Genomic DNA, 19,048 nt, shown 5'->3' on the forward strand with positions numbered 1-19,048 from the left:
CAATTTATTCATGCATTTCCAGGAGGAACAGCAGAGCTGTAATGGATGCTTTAGAACTGATACATTATCGAACATACAAGTGTTTACGGATATTGCAGGAGACTGTCTTTTCCTATAGAGTCTGGGGGATGAAAACATTTAATTAGAGCAATAAATACCATAAAAGAACAGACATAACTTATCTGATTAATGCTCTACTGTGCTTTTCGCCTGTCTGCAGCGGTCTCCTCTATAGCAACATGGCAGAGGCCGGGGATTGGCTGCAGGGGTCGGGGACTGGTTGCAGGGGTCGGGGACTGGCTGCAGGGGTCGGGGACTGGCTGCAGGGGTCGGGGACTGGCTGCAGGGGTCATTAGATGGCATGGGAGCAGCACGGAGCAGCCCTAGAGCCACAGCGGATTTTTCAGTTAAGTTATGCATATTTTTCTATTTTATGCCTTTTACTTCCTTTGGGCTAATTTTCATTGTTCCTGGAAATCCCCTTTAAGATGTGGGAGGAGAACATGAAATTATTTCCCCAATTTCCTCTTGCTGGCATTGAAACAACGCATGGCTACAGCCCTGACACATCTGGAGGTTTTCCCCTGTGAATCTCCAGAATACATTTCTGCTGCACTGATACATTGTAGCAAACGATCTGCGCTGCTGAAGTATTTGGATGGCACTGAATTACCCTCCGAGCAAGACAAGGTTTCCAGCCTCCAACAATGTTTCCATTTACTTACAACAAGCAGAGATCTTGTAAAGGTATAAGGGGTATTCCTATTTTTATTACATTTCTACAATATTCCATCACTTTATGATCATTGGATCCCAACAGTCCTAAAAATTAAGAAGGTGCAATGGTGGCTCAGTTCTGTGTACTCTACAAAAATCACCGGGGGGCGCCGCTGTGCGGAAAAAAGACATGAAAAGGAAGCAATGTGTTTAAAAATACATTATATTTATATATACACACATGCACTGTACATAAAGGGGGATTCCAGCTGTAAACATTCATCACCTGCCTGCTGCTCCATACACTGCTATGGGAGATGGAGACAGTCAGCATGGCCGGACAATCAATAGTTAGCATCTCACCTGCGTCTGAAGAAGCGGAGCCCACTGAAGGTCTTGACGCTGTGTCTCCGGCTGATGACGGCTCTGTCAGATTCAGGGGTCCTCTCCGAGCCGCTGGAGGCTGCCGAGCTGGTGTTGGCAAACTCCACTTCCCCGTCCATCCCAGCCGGACCCCAAAATCCAGGCAGCTCAGGGCTTCCTCAAGTCATGCCCCCGAGGTAACTGACCGAATGCTACTCTCCTGCCTATACTACTAATGAAGAAGCAAGGATTCCTACACAGGACAGCGAGCATTGCAGTGACTATGCAAACATTACCGTCAATGTATTCAAATGTTGCACATGTATACACACCCACGCATTGCTCAAGCCTATAGGATAGAGCAAGAGCAGCCTGACAACTCCTACTGCCTCTGACAATCCACTATACATGCACTTTATACAATGAGGGAACTGCACCCCCTAATGGCAAATGTCCTGGGCAGACAAGTGTGTGCACCCCCTAACCACAGGACGAGCGTGTGCACCCCCTAAGCACAGGACAAGCGTGTGCACCCCCTAACAACAGAACAAGCGTGTGCACCCCCTAACAACAGAACAAGCGTGTGCACCCCCTAACCACAGGACAAGCGTGTGCGCCCCCTAACCACAGGACAAGCGTGTGCGCCCCCTAACCACAGGACAAGCGTGTGCGCCCCCTAACCACAGGACAAGCGTGTGCACCCCCTAACCACAGGACGAGCGTGTGCACCCCCTAACCACAGGACAAGCGTGTGCACCCCCTAACCACAGGACAAGCGTGTGCACCCCCTAACCACAGGACAAGCGTGTGCACCCCCTAACCACAGGACAAGCGTGTGCAGCCCCTAACCACAGGACAAGCGTGTGCACCCCCTAACCACAGGACAAGCGTGTGCAGCCCCTAACCACAGGACAAGCGTGTGCACCCCCTAACCACAGGACAAGCGTGTGCGCCCCCTAACCACAGGACAAGCGTGTGCACCCCCTAACCACAGGACAAGCGTGTGCGCCCCCTAACCACAGGACAAGCGTGTGCACCCCCTAACCACAGGACAAGCGTGTGCGCCCCCTAACCACAGGACAAGCGTGTGCGCCCCCTAACCACAGGACAAGCGTGTGCACCCCCTAACCACAGGACAAGCGTGTGCAGCCCCTAACCACAGGACAAGCGTGTGCGCCCCCTAACCACAGGACAAGCGTGTGCACCCCCTAACCACAGGACAAGCGTGTGCAGCCCCTAACCACAGGACAAGCGTGTGCACCCCCTAACCACAGGACAAGCGTGTGCAGCCCCTAACCACAGGACAAGCGTGTGCACCCCCTAACCACAGGACAAGCGTGTGCGCCCCCTAACCACAGGACAAGCGTGTGCACCCCCTAACCACAGGACAAGCGTGTGCACCCCCTAACCACAGGACAAGCGTGTGCACCCCCTAATCGCAGTATAATCAAGTATATGCATCCATCATGACAATACAGTGCAAAATAAGCATACACACCCCCTAATGACAACACCCTGTGCACAAAATATATGCACCCCCTAAAGGCAATAACCTGTGCACAAATATATGAACCCCTTAATACCCACTGCAAAACAAATGTATGAACACAGCATGTCCAAAAGTGCACCCTTTAATGACAACACCATGTGCACAAGTATATGCACCCTCCCATGACAATAACCTGTAAACAATATATATGTAACCCCTACTAATAATACCCAGTGCAAAACAAGTATATGCACCCCCTAATGACTACTGTGTGCGAACATATGCACAACCGCTAAATTACACCAGGCTACAGAGAGAACTTTACACACTGACTCTGGGGAGTTGCACAAGTCTACACTCTGCAGTTTGCAAACAGCAGAGCAAAAATTGCTACACAGCAGCCCTTCATGCAGGAGATTGCAGAAGTCTACACACTGTATACAGGCAGCAGATTACTATGATGGATGCCTTATGCACTTGGTGCTTTACACCAAAGCAGCTGATTGCACAAGTCTAAGCCCCAGTAGAACATCCAGGGGACAAAGTAGCAGCCAGCAATGCACAGGTAGAGACTGTGATGCCTCCCAAGTATCAGGGGCAGCCATGCACACCCTCACCTGTAGCTGGCACAGAAGCCACACACGTCTGCCCAGCAGCCTGCCTCACAGACCGGGCAGCAGCACAAAGCTCCCAGCTCTTCCTTCCTGGCTGTCACTGCCCAGCTCACAACAACAGGACTCTTCCCCACCAGGAAGTGTCTGCAGAGCAATGTGTCCTGTCAGGACCCCCGCCTAGGTGTCTGCGCCGCTGCCTGCTCGGAGGTGGCCCAGCACAGGGTCCTGGGGAGCCACCTGTTGGTGCAGAGTGATACTGCACTGGAGCCGGCAGCAACATGTGATGGGAGGAAGGAGCAGCGTGACCAGGGAAACAAGTGCAAAAAAGGAAAATGTACAGCAACATGTGTGATGGGAGGAAGGAGCAGAGTGACCAGGGAAACAAGTGCAAAAAAGGAAAACGTACAGCAACATGTGTAATAGGAGGAAGGAGCAGTGTGACCAGGGAAACAAGTGCAAAAAAGGAAAATGTACAGCAACATGTGTAATAGGAGGAAGGAGCAGAGTGACCAGGGAAACAAGTGCAAAAAAGGAAAATGTACAGCAACATGTGTGATGGGAGGAAGGAGCAGCGTGACCAGGGAAACAAGTGCAAAAAAGGAAAACGTACAGCAACATGTGTGATGGGAGGAAGGAGCAGAGTGACCAGGGAAACAAGTGCAAAAAAGGAAAACGTACAGCAACATGTGTGATGGGAGGAAGGAGCAGCGTGACCAGGGAAACAAGTGCAAAAAAGGAAAACGTACAGCAACATGTGTGATGGGAGGAAGGAGCAGAGTGACCAGGGAAACAAGTGCAAAAAAGGAAAACGTACAGCAACATGTGTGATGGGAGGAAGGAGCAGTGTGACCAGGGAAACAAGTGCAAAAAAGGAAAATGTACAGCAACATGTGTAATAGGAGGAAGGAGCAGAGTGACCAGGGAAACAAATGCAAAAAAGGAAAATGTACAGCAACATGTGTGATGGGAGGAAGGAGCAGTGTGACCAGGGAAACAAGTGCAAAAAAGGAAAATGTACAGCAACATGTGTAATAGGAGGAAGGAGCAGAGTGACCAGGGAAACAAATGCAAAAAAGGAAAATGTACAGCAACATGTGTAATAGGAGGAAGGAGCAGAGTGACCGGGGAAACAAGTGCAAAAAAGGAAAATGTACAGCAACATGTGTAATAGGAGGAAGGAGCAGAGTGACCAGGGAAACAAGTGCAAAAAAGGAAAATGTGCAGGAACATGTGTGATGGGAGGAAGGAGCAGAGTGACCAGGGAAAGAAGTGCAAAAAAGGAAAATGTACAGCAACATGTGTGATGGGAGGAAGGAGCAGAGTGACCAGAGAAACAAGTGCAAAACAGGAAAATGTACAGCAACATGTGTGATGGGAGGAAGGAGCAGTGTGACCAGGGAAAGAAGTGCAAAAAAGGAAAATGTACAGCAACATGTGTGATGGGAGGAAGGAGCAGGGTGACCAGGAAAACAAGTGCAAAAAAGGAAAATGTTCAGCAACATGTGTAATAGGAGGAAGGAGCAGTGTGACCAGGGAAACAAGTGCAAAAAAGGAAAATGTACAGCAACATGTGTGATGGGAGGAAGGAGCAGAGTGACCAGGGAAACAAGTGCAAAAAAGGAAAATGTACAGCAACATGTGTAATAGGAGGAAGGAGCAGTGTGACCAGGGAAACAAGTGCAAAAAGGAAAATGTACAGCAACATGTGTAATAGGAGGAAGGAGCAGAGTGACCAGGGAAACAAGTGCAAAAAAGGAAAATGTACAGCAACATGTGTGATGGGAGGAAGGAGCAGTGTGACCAGGGAAACAAGTGCAAAAAAGGAAAATGTACAGCATCATGTGTGATGGGGAGGAAGTAGCAGAGTGACCAAGGAAACAAGTGCAACAAAGGAAAATGTACAGCAACATGTGTGATGGGAGGAAGGAGCAGTGTGACCAGGAAAACAAGTGCAAAAAAGGAAAATGTACAGCTACATGTGTGATGGGAGGAAGGAGCAGAGTGACCAGGGAAACAAGTGCAAAAAAGGAAAATGTGCAGCAACATGTGTGATGGGAGGAAGGAGCAGAGTGACCAGGGAAACAAGTGCAAAAAAGGAAAATGTGCAGCAACATGTGTGATGGGAGGAAGGAGCAGAGTGACCAGGAAACAAGTGCAAAAAAGGAAAATGTACAGCAACATGTGTGATGGGAGGAAGGAGCAATGTGACCAGGAAAACAAGTGCAAAAAAGGAAAATGTACAGCTGCATGTGTGATGGGAGGAAGGAGCAGAGTGACCAGGGAAACAAGTGCAAAAAAAGGAAAATGTACAGCAACATGTGTGATGGGAGGAAGGAGCAGAGTGACCAGGAAACAAGTGCAAAAAAGGAAAATGTACAGCAACATGTGTGATGGGAGGAAGGAGCAGTGTGACCAGGAAAACAAGTGCAAAAAAGGAAAATGTACAGCTACATGTGTAATAGGAGGAAGGAGCAGTGTGACCAGGGAACAAGTGCAAAAAAGGAAAATGTACAGCAACATGTGTGATGGGAGGAAGGAGCAGAGTGACCAGGGAAACAAGTGCAAAAGAGGAAAATGTACAGCAACATGTGTAATGGGAGGAAGGAGCAGTGTGACCAGGGAAACAAGTGCAAAAACGGAAAATGTACAGCAACATGTGTAATGGGAGGAAGGAGCAGAGTGACCAGGGAAACAAGTGCAAAAAAAGGAAAATGTGCAGCAACATGTGTGATGGGAGGAAGGAGCAGAGTGACCAGGAAACAAGTGCAAAAAAGGAAAATGTACAGCAACATGTGTAATGGGATGAAGGAGCAGTGTGACCAGGGAAACAAGTGCAAAAAAGGAAAATGTACAGCAATATGTGTGATGGGAGGAAGGAGCAGAGTGACCAGGGAAACAAGTGCAAAAAAGGAAAATGTACAGCAACATGTGTGATGGGGAGGAAGGAGCAGAGTGACCAGGGAAACAAGTGCAAAAAAGGAAAATGTACAGCAACATGTGTAATAGGAGGAAGGAGCAGAGTGACCAGGGAAACAAGTGCAAAAAAGGAAAATGTACAGCAACATGTGTGATGGGAGGAAGGAGCAGCGTGACCAGGGAAACAAGTGCAAAAAAGGAAAATGTACAGCAACATGTGTAATAGGAGGAAGGAGCAGAGTGACCAGGGAAACAAGTGCAAAAAAGGAAAATGTACAGCAACATGTGTGATGGGAGGAAGGAGCAGAGTGACCAGGGAAACAAGTGCAAAAAAGGAAAATGTACAGCAACATGTGTAATAGGAGGAAGGAGCAGAGTGACCAGGGAAACAAGTGCAAAAAAGGAAAATGTACAGCAACATGTGATGGGAGGAAGGAGCAGAGTGACCAGGGAAACAAGTGCAAAAAAGGAAAATGTACAGCAACATGTGTGATGGGAGGAAGGAGCAGTGTGACCAGGGAAACAAGTGCAAGAAAGGAAAATGTACAGCAACATGTGTAATGGGAGGAAGTAGCAATGTGACCAGGGAAACAAGTGCAAAAAAGGAAAATGTACAGCAACATGTGTGATGGGAGGAAGGAGCAGTGTGACCAGGGAAACAAGTGCAAAAAAGGAAAATGTACAGCAACATGTGATGGGAGGAAGGAGCAGAGTGACCAGGGAAACAAGTGCAAAAAAGGAAAATGTACAGCAACATGTGATGGGAGGAAGGAGCAGAGTGACCAGGGAAACAAGTGCAAAAAAGGAAAATGTACAGCAACATGTGTGATGGGAGGAAGGAGCAGTGTGACCAGGGAAACAAGTGCAAGAAAGGAAAATGTACAGCAACATGTGTGATGGAAGGAAGGAGCAGAGTGACCGGGAAACAAGTGCAAGAAAGGAAAATGTACAGCAACATGTGTGATGGGAGGAAGGAGCAGTGTGACCAGGGAAACAAGTGCAAGAAAGGAAAATGTACAGCAACATGTGTGATGGGAGGAAGGAGCAGTGTGACCAGGGAAACAAGTGCAAGAAAGGAAAATGTACAGCAACATGTGTGATGGGAGGAAGGAGCAGTGTGACCAGGAAAACAAGTGCAAGAAAGGAAAATGTACAGCAACATGTGTGATGGGAGGAAGGAGCAGTGTGACCAGGGAAACAAGTGCAAGAAAGGAAAATGTACAGCAACATGTGTGATGGGAGGAAGGAGCAGTGTGACCAGGGAAACAAGTGCAAGAAAGGAAAATGTACAGCAACATGTGTGATGGGAGGAAGGAGCAGTGTGACCAGGAAAACAAGTGCAAAAAAGGAAAATGTACAGCAACATGTGTGATGGGAGGAAGGAGGAGAGTGACCAGGGAAACAAGTGCAAAAAAAGGAAAATGTACAGCAACATGTGTGATGGGAGGAAGGAGCAGTGTGACCAGGAAAACAAGTGCAAAAAAGGAAAATGTACAGCAACATGTGTGATGGGAGGAAGGAGCAGTGTGACCAGGAAAACAAGTGCAAAAAAGGAAAATGTACAGCAACATGTGTGATGGGAGGAAGGAGCAGTGTGACCAGGGAAACAAGTGCAAGAAAGGAAAATGTACAGCAACATGTGTGATGGGAGGAAGGAGCAGAATGACCAGGGAATCAAGTGCAAAAAAGGAAAATGTGCAGCAACATGTGTGATGGGAGGAAGGAGCAGAGTGACCAGAGAAACAAGTGCAAGAAAGGAAAATGTACAGCAACATGTGTGATGGAAGGAAGGAGCAGTGTGACCAGGAAAACAAGTGCAAAAAAGGAAAATGTACAGCAACATGTGTGATGGGAGGAAGGAGCAGTGTGACCAGGAAAACAAGTGCAAAAAAGGAAAATGTACAGCAACATGTGTGATGGGAGGAAGGAGCAGAGTGACCAGGGAAACAAGTGCAAAAAAGGAAAATGTACAGCAACATGTGTGATGGGAGGAAGGAGCAGTGTGACCAGGGAAACAAGTGCAAAAAAGCAAAATGTACAGCAACATGTGTGATGGGAGGAAGGAGCAGAGTGACCAGGGAAACAAGTGCAAAAAAGGAAAATGTGCAGCAACATGTGTGATGGGAGGAAGGAGCAGAGTGACCAGAGAAACAAGTGCAAGAAAGGAAAATGTACAGCAACATGTGTGATGGGAGGAAGGAGCAGTGTGACCAGGGAAACAAGTGCAAGAAAGGAAAATGTACAGCAACATGTGTGATGGGAGGAAGGAGCAGAGGGACCAGGAAACAAGTGCAAAAAAGGAAAATGTACAGCAACATGTGTGATGGGAGGAAGGAGCAGAGTGACCAGGAAAACAAGTGCAAAAAAGGAAAATGTACAGCAACATGTGTGACGGGAGGAAGGAGCAGAGTGACCGGGGAAACAAGTGCAAAAAAGGAAAATGTACAGCAACATGTGTGATGGGAGGAAGGAGCAGAGTGACCGGGGAAACAAGTGCAAAAAAGGAAAATGTACAGCAACATGTGTGATGGGAGGAAGGAGCAGAGTGACCGGGGAAACAAGTGCAAAAAAGGAAAATGTACAGCAACATGTGTGATGGGAGGAAGGAGCAGAGTGACCAGGGAAACAAGTGCAAAAAAGGAAAATGTACAGCAACATGTGTGATGGGAGGAAGGAGCAGTGTGAACAGGGAAACAAGTGCAAAAAAGGAAAATGTACAGCAACATGTGTGATGGGAAGAAGGAGCAGTGTGACCAGGGAAACAAGTGCAAAAAAGGAAAATGTACAGCAACATGTGTGATGGGAGGAAGGAGCAGAGTGACCAGGGAAACAAGTGCAAAAAAGGAAAATGTACAGCATCATGTGTGATGGGGAGGAAGGAGCAGAGTGACCAGGGAAACAAGTGCAAAAAAGGAAAATGTACAGCAACATGTGTAATGGGAGGAAGGAGCAATGTGACCAGGGAAACAAGTGCAAAAAAGGAAAATGTACAGCAACATGTGTAATGGGAGGAAGGAGCAGAGTGGCCAGGGAAACAAGTGCAAAAAAGGAAAATGTACAGCAACATGTGTGATTGGAGAAAGGAGCAGAGTGACCGGGGAAACAAGGGCAAAAAAAGTAAAATGTACAGCAACATGTGTGATGAGAGGAAGGAGCAGAGTGACCAGGGAAACAAGTGCAAAAAATGAAAATGTACAGCAACATGTGTGATGGGAGGAAGGAGCAGAGTGACCAGGGAAACAAGTGCAAAAAAGGAAAATGTACAGCAACATGTGTGATGGGAGGAAGGAGCAGAGTGACCAGGGAAACAAGTGCAAAAAAAAAAAATGTACAGCAACATGTGTAATGGGAGGAAGGAGCAATGTGACCAGGGAAACAAGTGCAAAAAAGGAAAATGTACAGCAACATGTGTAATGGGAGGAAGGAGCAGTGTGACCAGGGAAACAAGTGCAAAAAAGGAAAATGTACAGCAACATGTGTGATGGGAGGAAGGAGCAGAGTGACCAGGGAAACAAGTGCAAAAAAGGAAAATGTACAGCATCATGTGTGATGGGGAGGAAGGAGCAGAGTGACCAGGGAAACAAGTGCAAAAAAGGAAAATGTACAGCAACATGTGTAATGGGAGGAAGGAGCAATGTGACCAGGGAAACAAGTGCAAAAAAGGAAAATGTACAGCAACATGTGTAATGGGAGGAAGGAGCAGAGTGGTCAGGGAAACAAGTGCAAAAAAGGAAAATGTACAGCAACATGTGTGATTGGAGAAAGGAGCAGAGTGACCGGGGAAACAAGGGCAAAAAAAGTAAAATGTACAGCAACATGTGTGATGGGAGGAAGGAGCAGAGTGACCAGGGAAACAAGTGCAAAAAATGAAAATATACAGCAACATGTGTGATGGGAGGAAGGAGCAGAGTGACCAGGGAAACAAGTGCAAAAAAGGAAAATGTACAGCAACATGTGTGATGGGAGGAAGGAGCAGAGTGACCAGGGAAACAAGTGCAAAAAAGGAAAATGTACAGCAACATGTGTGATGGGAGGAAGGAGCAGAGTGACCAGGGAAACAAGTGCAAAAAAGGAAAATGTACAGCAACATGTGATGGGAGGAAGGAGCAGAGTGACCAGGGAAACAAGTGCAAAAAAGGAAAATGTACAGCAACATGTGTGATGGGGAGGAAGGAGCAGAGTGACCGGGAAAACAAGGGCAAAAAAAGGAAAATGTACAGCAACATGTGTGATGGGGAGGAAGGAGCAGTGTGACCAGGGAAAAAAGTGCAAAAAAGGAAAATGTACAGCAACATATGTGATGGGAGGAAGGAGCAGTGTGACCGGGGAAACAAGTGCAAAAAAGGAAAATGTACAGCAACATATGTGATGGGAGGAAGGAGCAGAGTGACCAGGGAAACAAGTGCAAAAAAGGAAAATGTACAGCAACATGTGATGGGAGGAAGGAGCAGAGTGACCGGGGAAACAAGTGCAAAAAAGGAAAATGTACAGCAACATGTGATGGGAGGAAGGAGCAGAGTGACCAGGGAAACAAGTGCAAAAAAGGAAAATGTACAGCAACATGTGTGATGGGAGGAAGGAGCAGTGTGACCAGGGAAACAAGTGCAAAAAAGGAAAATGTACAGCAACATGTGTAATAGGAGGAAGGAGCAGTGTGACCAGGGAAACAAGTGCAAAAAAGGAATATGTACAGCAACATGTGTGATGGGAGGAAGGAGCAGCGTGACCAGGGAAACAAGTGCAAAAAAGGAAAATGTACAGCAACATGTGTGATGGGAGGAAGGAGCAGTGTGACCAGGGAAACAAGTGCAAGAAAGGAAAATGTACAGCAACATGTGTGATGGGAGGAAGGAGCAGAGTGACCAGGGAAACAAGTGCAAGAAAGGAAAATGTACAGCAACATGTGTAATGGGAGGAAGGAGCAATGTGACCAGGGAAACAAGTGCAAAAAAGGAAAATGTACAGCAACATGTGTGATGGGAGGAAGGAGCAGTGTGACCAGGGAAACAAGTGCAAGAAAGGAAAATGTACAGCAACATGTGTGATGGGAGGAAGGAGCAGTGTGACCAGGGAAACAAGTGCAAAAAAGGAAAATGTACAGCAACATGTGATGGGAGGAAGGAGCAGAGTGACCAGGGAAACAAGTGCAAAAAAGGAAAATGTACAGCAACATGTGTGATGGGAGGAAGGAGCAGTGTGACCAGGGAAACAAGTGCAAGAAAGGAAAATGTACAGCAACATGTGTGATGGAAGGAAGGAGCAGAGTGACCGGGAAACAAGTGCAAGAAAGGAAAATGTACAGCAACATGTGTGATGGGAGGAAGGAGCAGTGTGACCAGGGAAACAAGTGCAAGAAAGGAAAATGTACAGCAACATGTGTGATGGGAGGAAGGAGCAGTGTGACCAGGGAAACAAGTGCAAGAAAGGAAAATGTACAGCAACATGTGTGATGGGAGGAAGGAGCAGTGTGACCAGGAAAACAAGTGCAAGAAAGGAAAATGTACAGCAACATGTGTGATGGGAGGAAGGAGCAGTGTGACCAGGGAAACAAGTGCAAAAAAGGAAAATGTACAGCAACATGTGTAATAGGAGGAAGGAGCAGTGTGACCAGGGAAACAAGTGCAAAAAAGGAATATGTACAGCAACATGTGTGATGGGAGGAAGGAGCAGCGTGACCAGGGAAACAAGTGCAAAAAAGGAAAATGTACAGCAACATGTGTGATGGGAGGAAGGAGCAGTGTGACCAGGGAAACAAGTGCAAGAAAGGAAAATGTACAGCAACATGTGTGATGGGAGGAAGGAGCAGAGTGACCAGGGAAACAAGTGCAAGAAAGGAAAATGTACAGCAACATGTGTAATGGGAGGAAGGAGCAATGTGACCAGGGAAACAAGTGCAAAAAAGGAAAATGTACAGCAACATGTGTGATGGGAGGAAGGAGCAGTGTGACCAGGGAAACAAGTGCAAGAAAGGAAAATGTACAGCAACATGTGTGATGGGAGGAAGGAGCAGTGTGACCAGGGAAACAAGTGCAAAAAAGGAAAATGTACAGCAACATGTGATGGGAGGAAGGAGCAGAGTGACCAGGGAAACAAGTGCAAAAAAGGAAAATGTACAGCAACATGTGTGATGGGAGGAAGGAGCAGTGTGACCAGGGAAACAAGTGCAAGAAAGGAAAATGTACAGCAACATGTGTGATGGGAGGAAGGAGCAGAGTGACCAGGGAAACAAGTGCAAGAAAGGAAAATGTACAGCAACATGTGTAATGGGAGGAAGGAGCAATGTGACCAGGGAAACAAGTGCAAAAAAGGAAAATGTACAGCAACATGTGTGATGGGAGGAAGGAGCAGTGTGACCAGGGAAACAAGTGCAAGAAAGGAAAATGTACAGCAACATGTGTGATGGGAGGAAGGAGCAGTGTGACCAGGGAAACAAGTGCAAAAAAGGAAAATGTACAGCAACATGTGATGGGAGGAAGGAGCAGAGTGACCAGGGAAACAAGTGCAAAAAAGGAAAATGTACAGCAACATGTGTGATGGGAGGAAGGAGCAGTGTGACCAGGGAAACAAGTGCAAGAAAGGAAAATGTACAGCAACATGTGTGATGGAAGGAAGGAGCAGAGTGACCGGGAAACAAGTGCAAGAAAGGAAAATGTACAGCAACATGTGTGATGGGAGGAAGGAGCAGTGTGACCAGGGAAACAAGTGCAAGAAAGGAAAATGTACAGCAACATGTGTGATGGGAGGAAGAAGCAGTGTGACCAGGGAAACAAGTGCAAGAAAGGAAAATGTACAGCAACATGTGTGATGGGAGGAAGGAGCAGTGTGACCAGGAAAACAAGTGCAAGAAAGGAAAATGTACAGCAACATGTGTGATGGGAGGAAGGAGCAGTGTGACCAGGGAAACAAGTGCAAGAAAGGAAAATGTACAGCAACATGTGTGATGGGAGGAAGGAGCAGTGTGACCAGGGAAACAAGTGCAAGAAAGGAAAATGTACAGCAACATGTGTGATGGGAGGAAGGAGCAGTGTGACCAGGAAAACAAGTGCAAAAAAGGAAAATGTACAGCAACATGTGTGATGGGAGGAAGGAGGAGAGTGACCAGGGAAACAAGTGCAAAAAAAGGAAAATGTACAGCAACATGTGTGATGGGAGGAAGGAGCAGTGTGACCAGGAAAACAAGTGCAAAAAAGGAAAATGTACAGCAACATGTGTGATGGGAGGAAGGAGCAGTGTGACCAGGAAAACAAGTGCAAAAAAGGAAAATGTACAGCAACATGTGTGATGGGAGGAAGGAGCAGTGTGACCAGGGAAACAAGTGCAAGAAAGGAAAATGTACAGCAACATGTGTGATGGGAGGAAGGAGCAGAATGACCAGGGAATCAAGTGCAAAAAAGGAAAATGTGCAGCAACATGTGTGATGGGAGGAAGGAGCAGAGTGACCAGAGAAACAAGTGCAAGAAAGGAAAATGTACAGCAACATGTGTGATGGAAGGAAGGAGCAGTGTGACCAGGAAAACAAGTGCAAAAAAGGAAAATGTACAGCAACATGTGTGATGGGAGGAAGGAGCAGTGTGACCAGGAAAACAAGTGCAAAAAAGGAAAATGTACAGCAACATGTCTGATGGGAGGAAGGAGCAGAGTGACCAGGGAAACAAGTGCAAAAAAGGAAAATGTACAGCAACATGTGTGATGGGAGGAAGGAGCAGTGTGACCAGGGAAACAAGTGCAAAAAAGCAAAATGTACAGCAACATGTGTGATGGGAGGAAGGAGCAGAGTGACCAGGGAAACAAGTGCAAAAAAGGAAAATGTGCAGCAACATGTGTGATGGGAGGAAGGAGCAGAGTGACCAGAGAAACAAGTGCAAGAAAGGAAAATGTACAGCAACATGTGTGATGGGAGGAAGGAGCAGTGTGACCAGGGAAACAAGTGCAAGAAAGGAAAATGTACAGCAACATGTGTGATGGGAGGAAGGAGCAGAGGGACCAGGAAACAAGTGCAAAAAAGGAAAATGTACAGCAACATGTGTGATGGGAGGAAGGAGCAGAGTGACCAGGAAAACAAGTGCAAAAAAGGAAAATGTACAGCAACATGTGTGACAGGAGGAAGGAGCAGAGTGACCGGGGAAACAAGTGCAAAAAAGGAAAATGTACAGCAACATGTGTGATGGGAGGAAGGAGCAGAGTGACCGGGGAAACAAGTGCAAAAAAGGAAAATGTACAGCAACATGTGTGATGGGAGGAAGGAGCAGAGTGACCAGGGAAACAAGTGCAAAAAAGGAAAATGTACAGCAACATGTGTGATGGGAGGAAGGAGCAGTGTGAACAGGGAAACAAGTGCAAAAAAGGAAAATGTACAGCAACATGTGTGATGGGAAGAAGGAGCAGTGTGACCAGGGAAACAAGTGCAAAAAAGGAAAATGTACAGCAACATGTGTGATGGGAGGAAGGAGCAGAGTGACCAGGGAAACAAGTGCAAAAAAGGAAAATGTACAGCATCATGTGTGATGGGGAGGAAGGAGCAGAGTGACCAGGGAAACAAGTGCAAAAAAGGAAAATGTACAGCAACATGTGTAATGGGAGGAAGGAGCAATGTGACCAGGGAAACAAGTGCAAAAAAGGAAAATGTACAGCAACATGTGTAATGGGAGGAAGGAGCAGAGTGGCCAGGGAAACAAGTGCAAAAAAGGAAAATGTACAGCAACATGTGTGATTGGAGAAAGGAGCAGAGTGACCGGGGAAACAAGGGCAAAAAAAGTAAAATGTACAGCAACATGTGTGATGGGAGGAAGGAGCAGAGTGACCAGGGAAACAAGTGCAAAAAATGAAAATGTACAGCAACATGTGTGATGGGAGGAAGGAGCAGAGTGACCAGGGAAACAAGTGCAAAAAAGGAAAATGTACAGCAACATGTGTGATGGGAGGAAGGAGCAGAGTGACCAGGGAAACAAGTGCAAAAAAAAAAAAATGTACAGCAACATGTGTAATGGGAGGAAGGAGCAATGTGACCAGGGAAACAAGTGCAAAAAAGGAAAATGTACAGCAACATGTGTAATGGGAGGAAGGAGCAGTGTGACCAGGGAAAAAAGTGCAAAAAAGGAAAATGTACAGCAACATGTGTGATGGGAGGAAGGAGCAGAGTGACCAGGGAAACAAGTGCAAAAAAGGAAAATGTACAGCATCATGTGTGATGGGGAGGAAGGAGCAGAGTGACCAGGGAAACAAGTGCAAAAAAGGAAAATGTACAGCAACATGTGTAATGGGAGGAAGGAGCAATGTGACCAGGGAAACAAGTGCAAAAAAGGAAAATGTACAGCAACATGTGTAATGGGAGGAAGGAGCAGAGTGGTCAGGGAAACAAGTGCAAAAAAGGAAAATGTACAGCAACATGTGTGATTGGAGAAAGGAGCAGAGTGACCGGGGAAACAAGGGCAAAAAAAGTAAAATGTACAGCAACATGTGTGATGGGAGGAAGGAGGAGAGTGACCAGGGAAACAAGTGCAAAAAATGAAAATGTACAGCAACATGTGTGATGGGAGGAAGGAGCAGAGTGACCAGGGAAACAAGTGCAAAAAAGGAAAATGTACAGCAACATGTGTGATGGGAGGAAGGAGCAGAGTGACCAGGGAAACAAGTGCAAAAAAGGAAAATGTACAGCAACATGTGTGATGGGAGGAAGGAGCAGAGTGACCAGGGAAACAAGTGCAAAAAAGGAAAATGTACAGCAACATGTGATGGGAGGAAGGAGCAGAGTGACCAGGGAAACAAGTGCAAAAAAGGAAAATGTACAGCAACATGTGTGATGGGGAGGAAGGAGCAGAGTGACCGGGAAAACAAGGGCAAAAAAAGGAAAATGTACAGCAACATGTGTGATGGGGAGGAAGGAGCAGTGTGACCAGGGAAAAAAGTGCAAAAAAGGAAAATGTACAGCAACATATGTGATGGGAGGAAGGAGCAGTGTGACCGGGGAAACAAGTGCAAAAAAGGAAAATGTACAGCAACATATGTGATGGGAGGAAGGAGCAGAGTGACCAGGGAAACAAGTGCAAAAAAGGAAAATGTACAGCAACATGTGATGGGAGGAAGGAGCAGAGTGACCGGGGAAACAAGTGCAAAAAAGGAAAATGTACAGCAACATGTGATGGGAGGAAGGAGCAGAGTGACCAGGGAAACAAGTGCAAAAAAGGAAAATGTACAGCAACATGTGTGATGGGAGGAAGGAGCAGTGTGACCAGGGAAACAAGTGCAAAAAAGGAAAATGTACAGCAACATGTGTAATAGGAGGAAGGAGCAGCGTGACCAGGGAAACAAGTGCAAAAAAGGAATATGTACAGCAACATGTGTGATGGGAGGAAGGAGCAGCGTGACCAGGGAAACAAGTGCAAAAAAGGAAAATGTACAGCAACATGTGTGATGGGAGGAAGGAGCAGTGTGACCAGGGAAACAAGTGCAAGAAAGGAAAATGTACAGCAACATGTGTGATGGGAGGAAGGAGCAGAGTGACCAGGGAAACAAGTGCAAGAAAGGAAAATGTACAGCAACATGTGTAATGGGAGGAAGGAGCAATGTGACCAGGGAAACAAGTGCAAAAAAGGAAAATGTACAGCAACATGTGTGATGGGAGGAAGGAGCAGTGTGACCAGGGAAACAAGTGCAAGAAAGGAAAATGTACAGCAACATGTGTGATGGGAGGAAGGAGCAGTGTGACCAGGGAAACAAGTGCAAAAAAGGAAAATGTACAGCAACATGTGATGGGAGGAAGGAGCAGAGTGACCAGGGAAACAAGTGCAAAAAAGGAAAATGTACAGCAACATGTGTGATGGGAGGAAGGAGCAGTGTGACCAGGGAAACAAGTGCAAGAAAGGAAAATGTACAGCAACATGTGTGATGGAAGGAAGGAGCAGAGTGACCGGGAAACAAGTGCAAGAAAGGAAAATGTACAGCAACATGTGTGATGGGAGGAAGGAGCAGTGTGACCAGGGAAACAAGTGCAAGAAAGGAAAATGTACAGCAACATGTGTGATGGGAGGAAGGAGCAGTGTGACCAGGGAAACAAGTGCAAGAAAGGAAAATGTACAGCAACATGTGTGATGGGAGGAAGGAGCAGTGTGACCAGGAAAACAAGTGCAAGAAAGGAAAATGTACAGCAACATGTGTGATGGGAGGAAGGAGCAGTGTGACCAGGGAAACAAGTGCAAAAAAGGAAAATGTACAGCAACATGTGTAATAGGAGGAAGGAGCAGTGTGACCAGGGAAACAAGTGCAAAAAAGGAATATGTACAGCAACATGTGTGATGGGAGGAAGGAGCAGCGTGACCAGGGAAACAAGTGCAAAAAAGGAAAATGTACAGCAACATGTGTGATGGGAGGAAGGAGCAGTGTGACCAGGGAAACAAGTGCAAGAAAGGAAAATGTACAGCAACATGTGTGATGGGAGGAAGGAGCAGAGTGACCAGGGAAACAAGTGCAAGAAAGGAAAATGTACAGCAACATGTGTAATGGGAGGAAGGAGCAATGTGACCAGGGAAACAAGTGCAAAAAAGGAAAATGTACAGCAACATGTGTGATGGGAGGAAGGAGCAGTGTGACCAGGGAAACAAGTGCAAAAAAGGAAAATGTACAGCAACATGTGTGATGGGAGGAAGGAGCAGTGTGACCAGGGAAACAAGTGCAAAAAAGGAAAATGTACAGCAACATGTGATGGGAGGAAGGAGCAGAGTGACCAGGGAAACAAGTGCAAAAAAGGAAAATGTACAGCAACATGTGTGATGGGAGGAAGGAGCAGTGTGACCAGGGAAACAAGTGCAAGAAAGGAAAATGTACAGCAACATGTGTGATGGGAGGAAGGAGCAGTGTGACCAGGGAAACAAGTGCAAGAAAGGAAAATGTACAGCAACATGTGTGATGGGAGGAAGGAGCAGTGTGACCAGGAAAACAAGTGCAAGAAAGGAAAATGTACAGCAACATGTGTGATGGGAGGAAGGAGCAGTGTGACCAGGGAAACAAGTGCAAGAAAGGAAAATGTACAGCAACATGTGTGATGGGAGGAAGGAGCAGTGTGACCAGGGAAACAAGTGCAAGAAAGGAAAATGTACAGCAACATGTGTGATGGGAGGAAGGAGCAGTGTGACCAGGAAAACAAGTGCAAAAAAGGAAAATGTACAGCAACATGTGTGATGGGAGGAAGGAGGAGAATGACCAGGGAAACAAGTGCAAAAAAAGGAAAATGTACAGCAACATGTGTGATGGGAGGAAGGAGCAGTGTGACCAGGAAAACAAGTGCAAAAAAGGAAAATGTACAGCAACATGTGTGATGGGAGGAAGGAGCAGTGTGACCAGGAAAACAAGTGCAAAAAAGGAAAATGTACAGCAACATGTGTGATGGGAGGAAGGAGCAGTGTGACCAGGGAAACAAATGCAAGAAAGGAAAATGTACAGCAACATGTGTGATGGGAGGAAGGAGCAGAATGACCAGGGAATCAAGTGCAAAAAAGGAAAATGTGCAGCAACATGTGTGATGGGAGGAAGGAGCAGAGTGACCAGAGAAACAAGTGCAAGAAAGGAAAATGTACAGCAACATGTGTGATGGAAGGAAGGAGCAGTGTGACCAGGAAAACAAGTGCAAAAAAGGAAAATGTACAGCAACATGTGTGATGGGAGGAAGGAGCAGTGTGACCAGGAAAACAAGTGCAAAAAAGGAAAATGTACAGCAACATGTGTGATGGGAGGAAGGAGCAGAGTGACCAGGGAAACAAGTGCAAAAAAGGAAAATGTACAGCAACATGTGTGATGGGAGGAAGGAGCAGTGTGACCAGGGAAACAAGTGCAAAAAAGCAAAATGTACAGCAACATGTGTGATGGGAGGAAGGAGCAGAGTGACCAGGGAAACAAGTGCAAAAAAGGAAAATGTGCAGCAACATGTGTGATGGGAGGAAGGAGCAGAGTGACCAGA

General features: G+C 46.5%; 1 protein-coding gene across 3 annotated transcripts in view; it reads right to left on the reverse strand.

Moving 5' to 3' along the window:
• The window catches only part of DGKZ (diacylglycerol kinase zeta), a 172,992-nt gene that overhangs the window by 99,641 nt on the left and 54,303 nt on the right, over window positions 1-19,048 (reverse strand). The window contains exon 1 of one of the 3 annotated variants that reach the window (XM_069740306.1): window positions 1,081-3,331. The exons of the other annotated variants lie outside the window; for them this stretch is intronic. Coding sequence (XP_069596407.1) covers window positions 1,081-1,220 — 140 coding nt within the window. The 5' untranslated portion in view covers window positions 1,221-3,331. Of the gene's footprint in view, window positions 1-1,080; window positions 3,332-19,048 lie in introns of those variants that run through there. 3 annotated transcript variants of the gene reach the window in all.

Source organism: Ranitomeya imitator, chromosome 9 (genome assembly GCF_032444005.1).
Source record: "Ranitomeya imitator isolate aRanImi1 chromosome 9, aRanImi1.pri, whole genome shotgun sequence".
Taxonomy (NCBI): domain Eukaryota; kingdom Metazoa; phylum Chordata; class Amphibia; order Anura; family Dendrobatidae; genus Ranitomeya; species Ranitomeya imitator.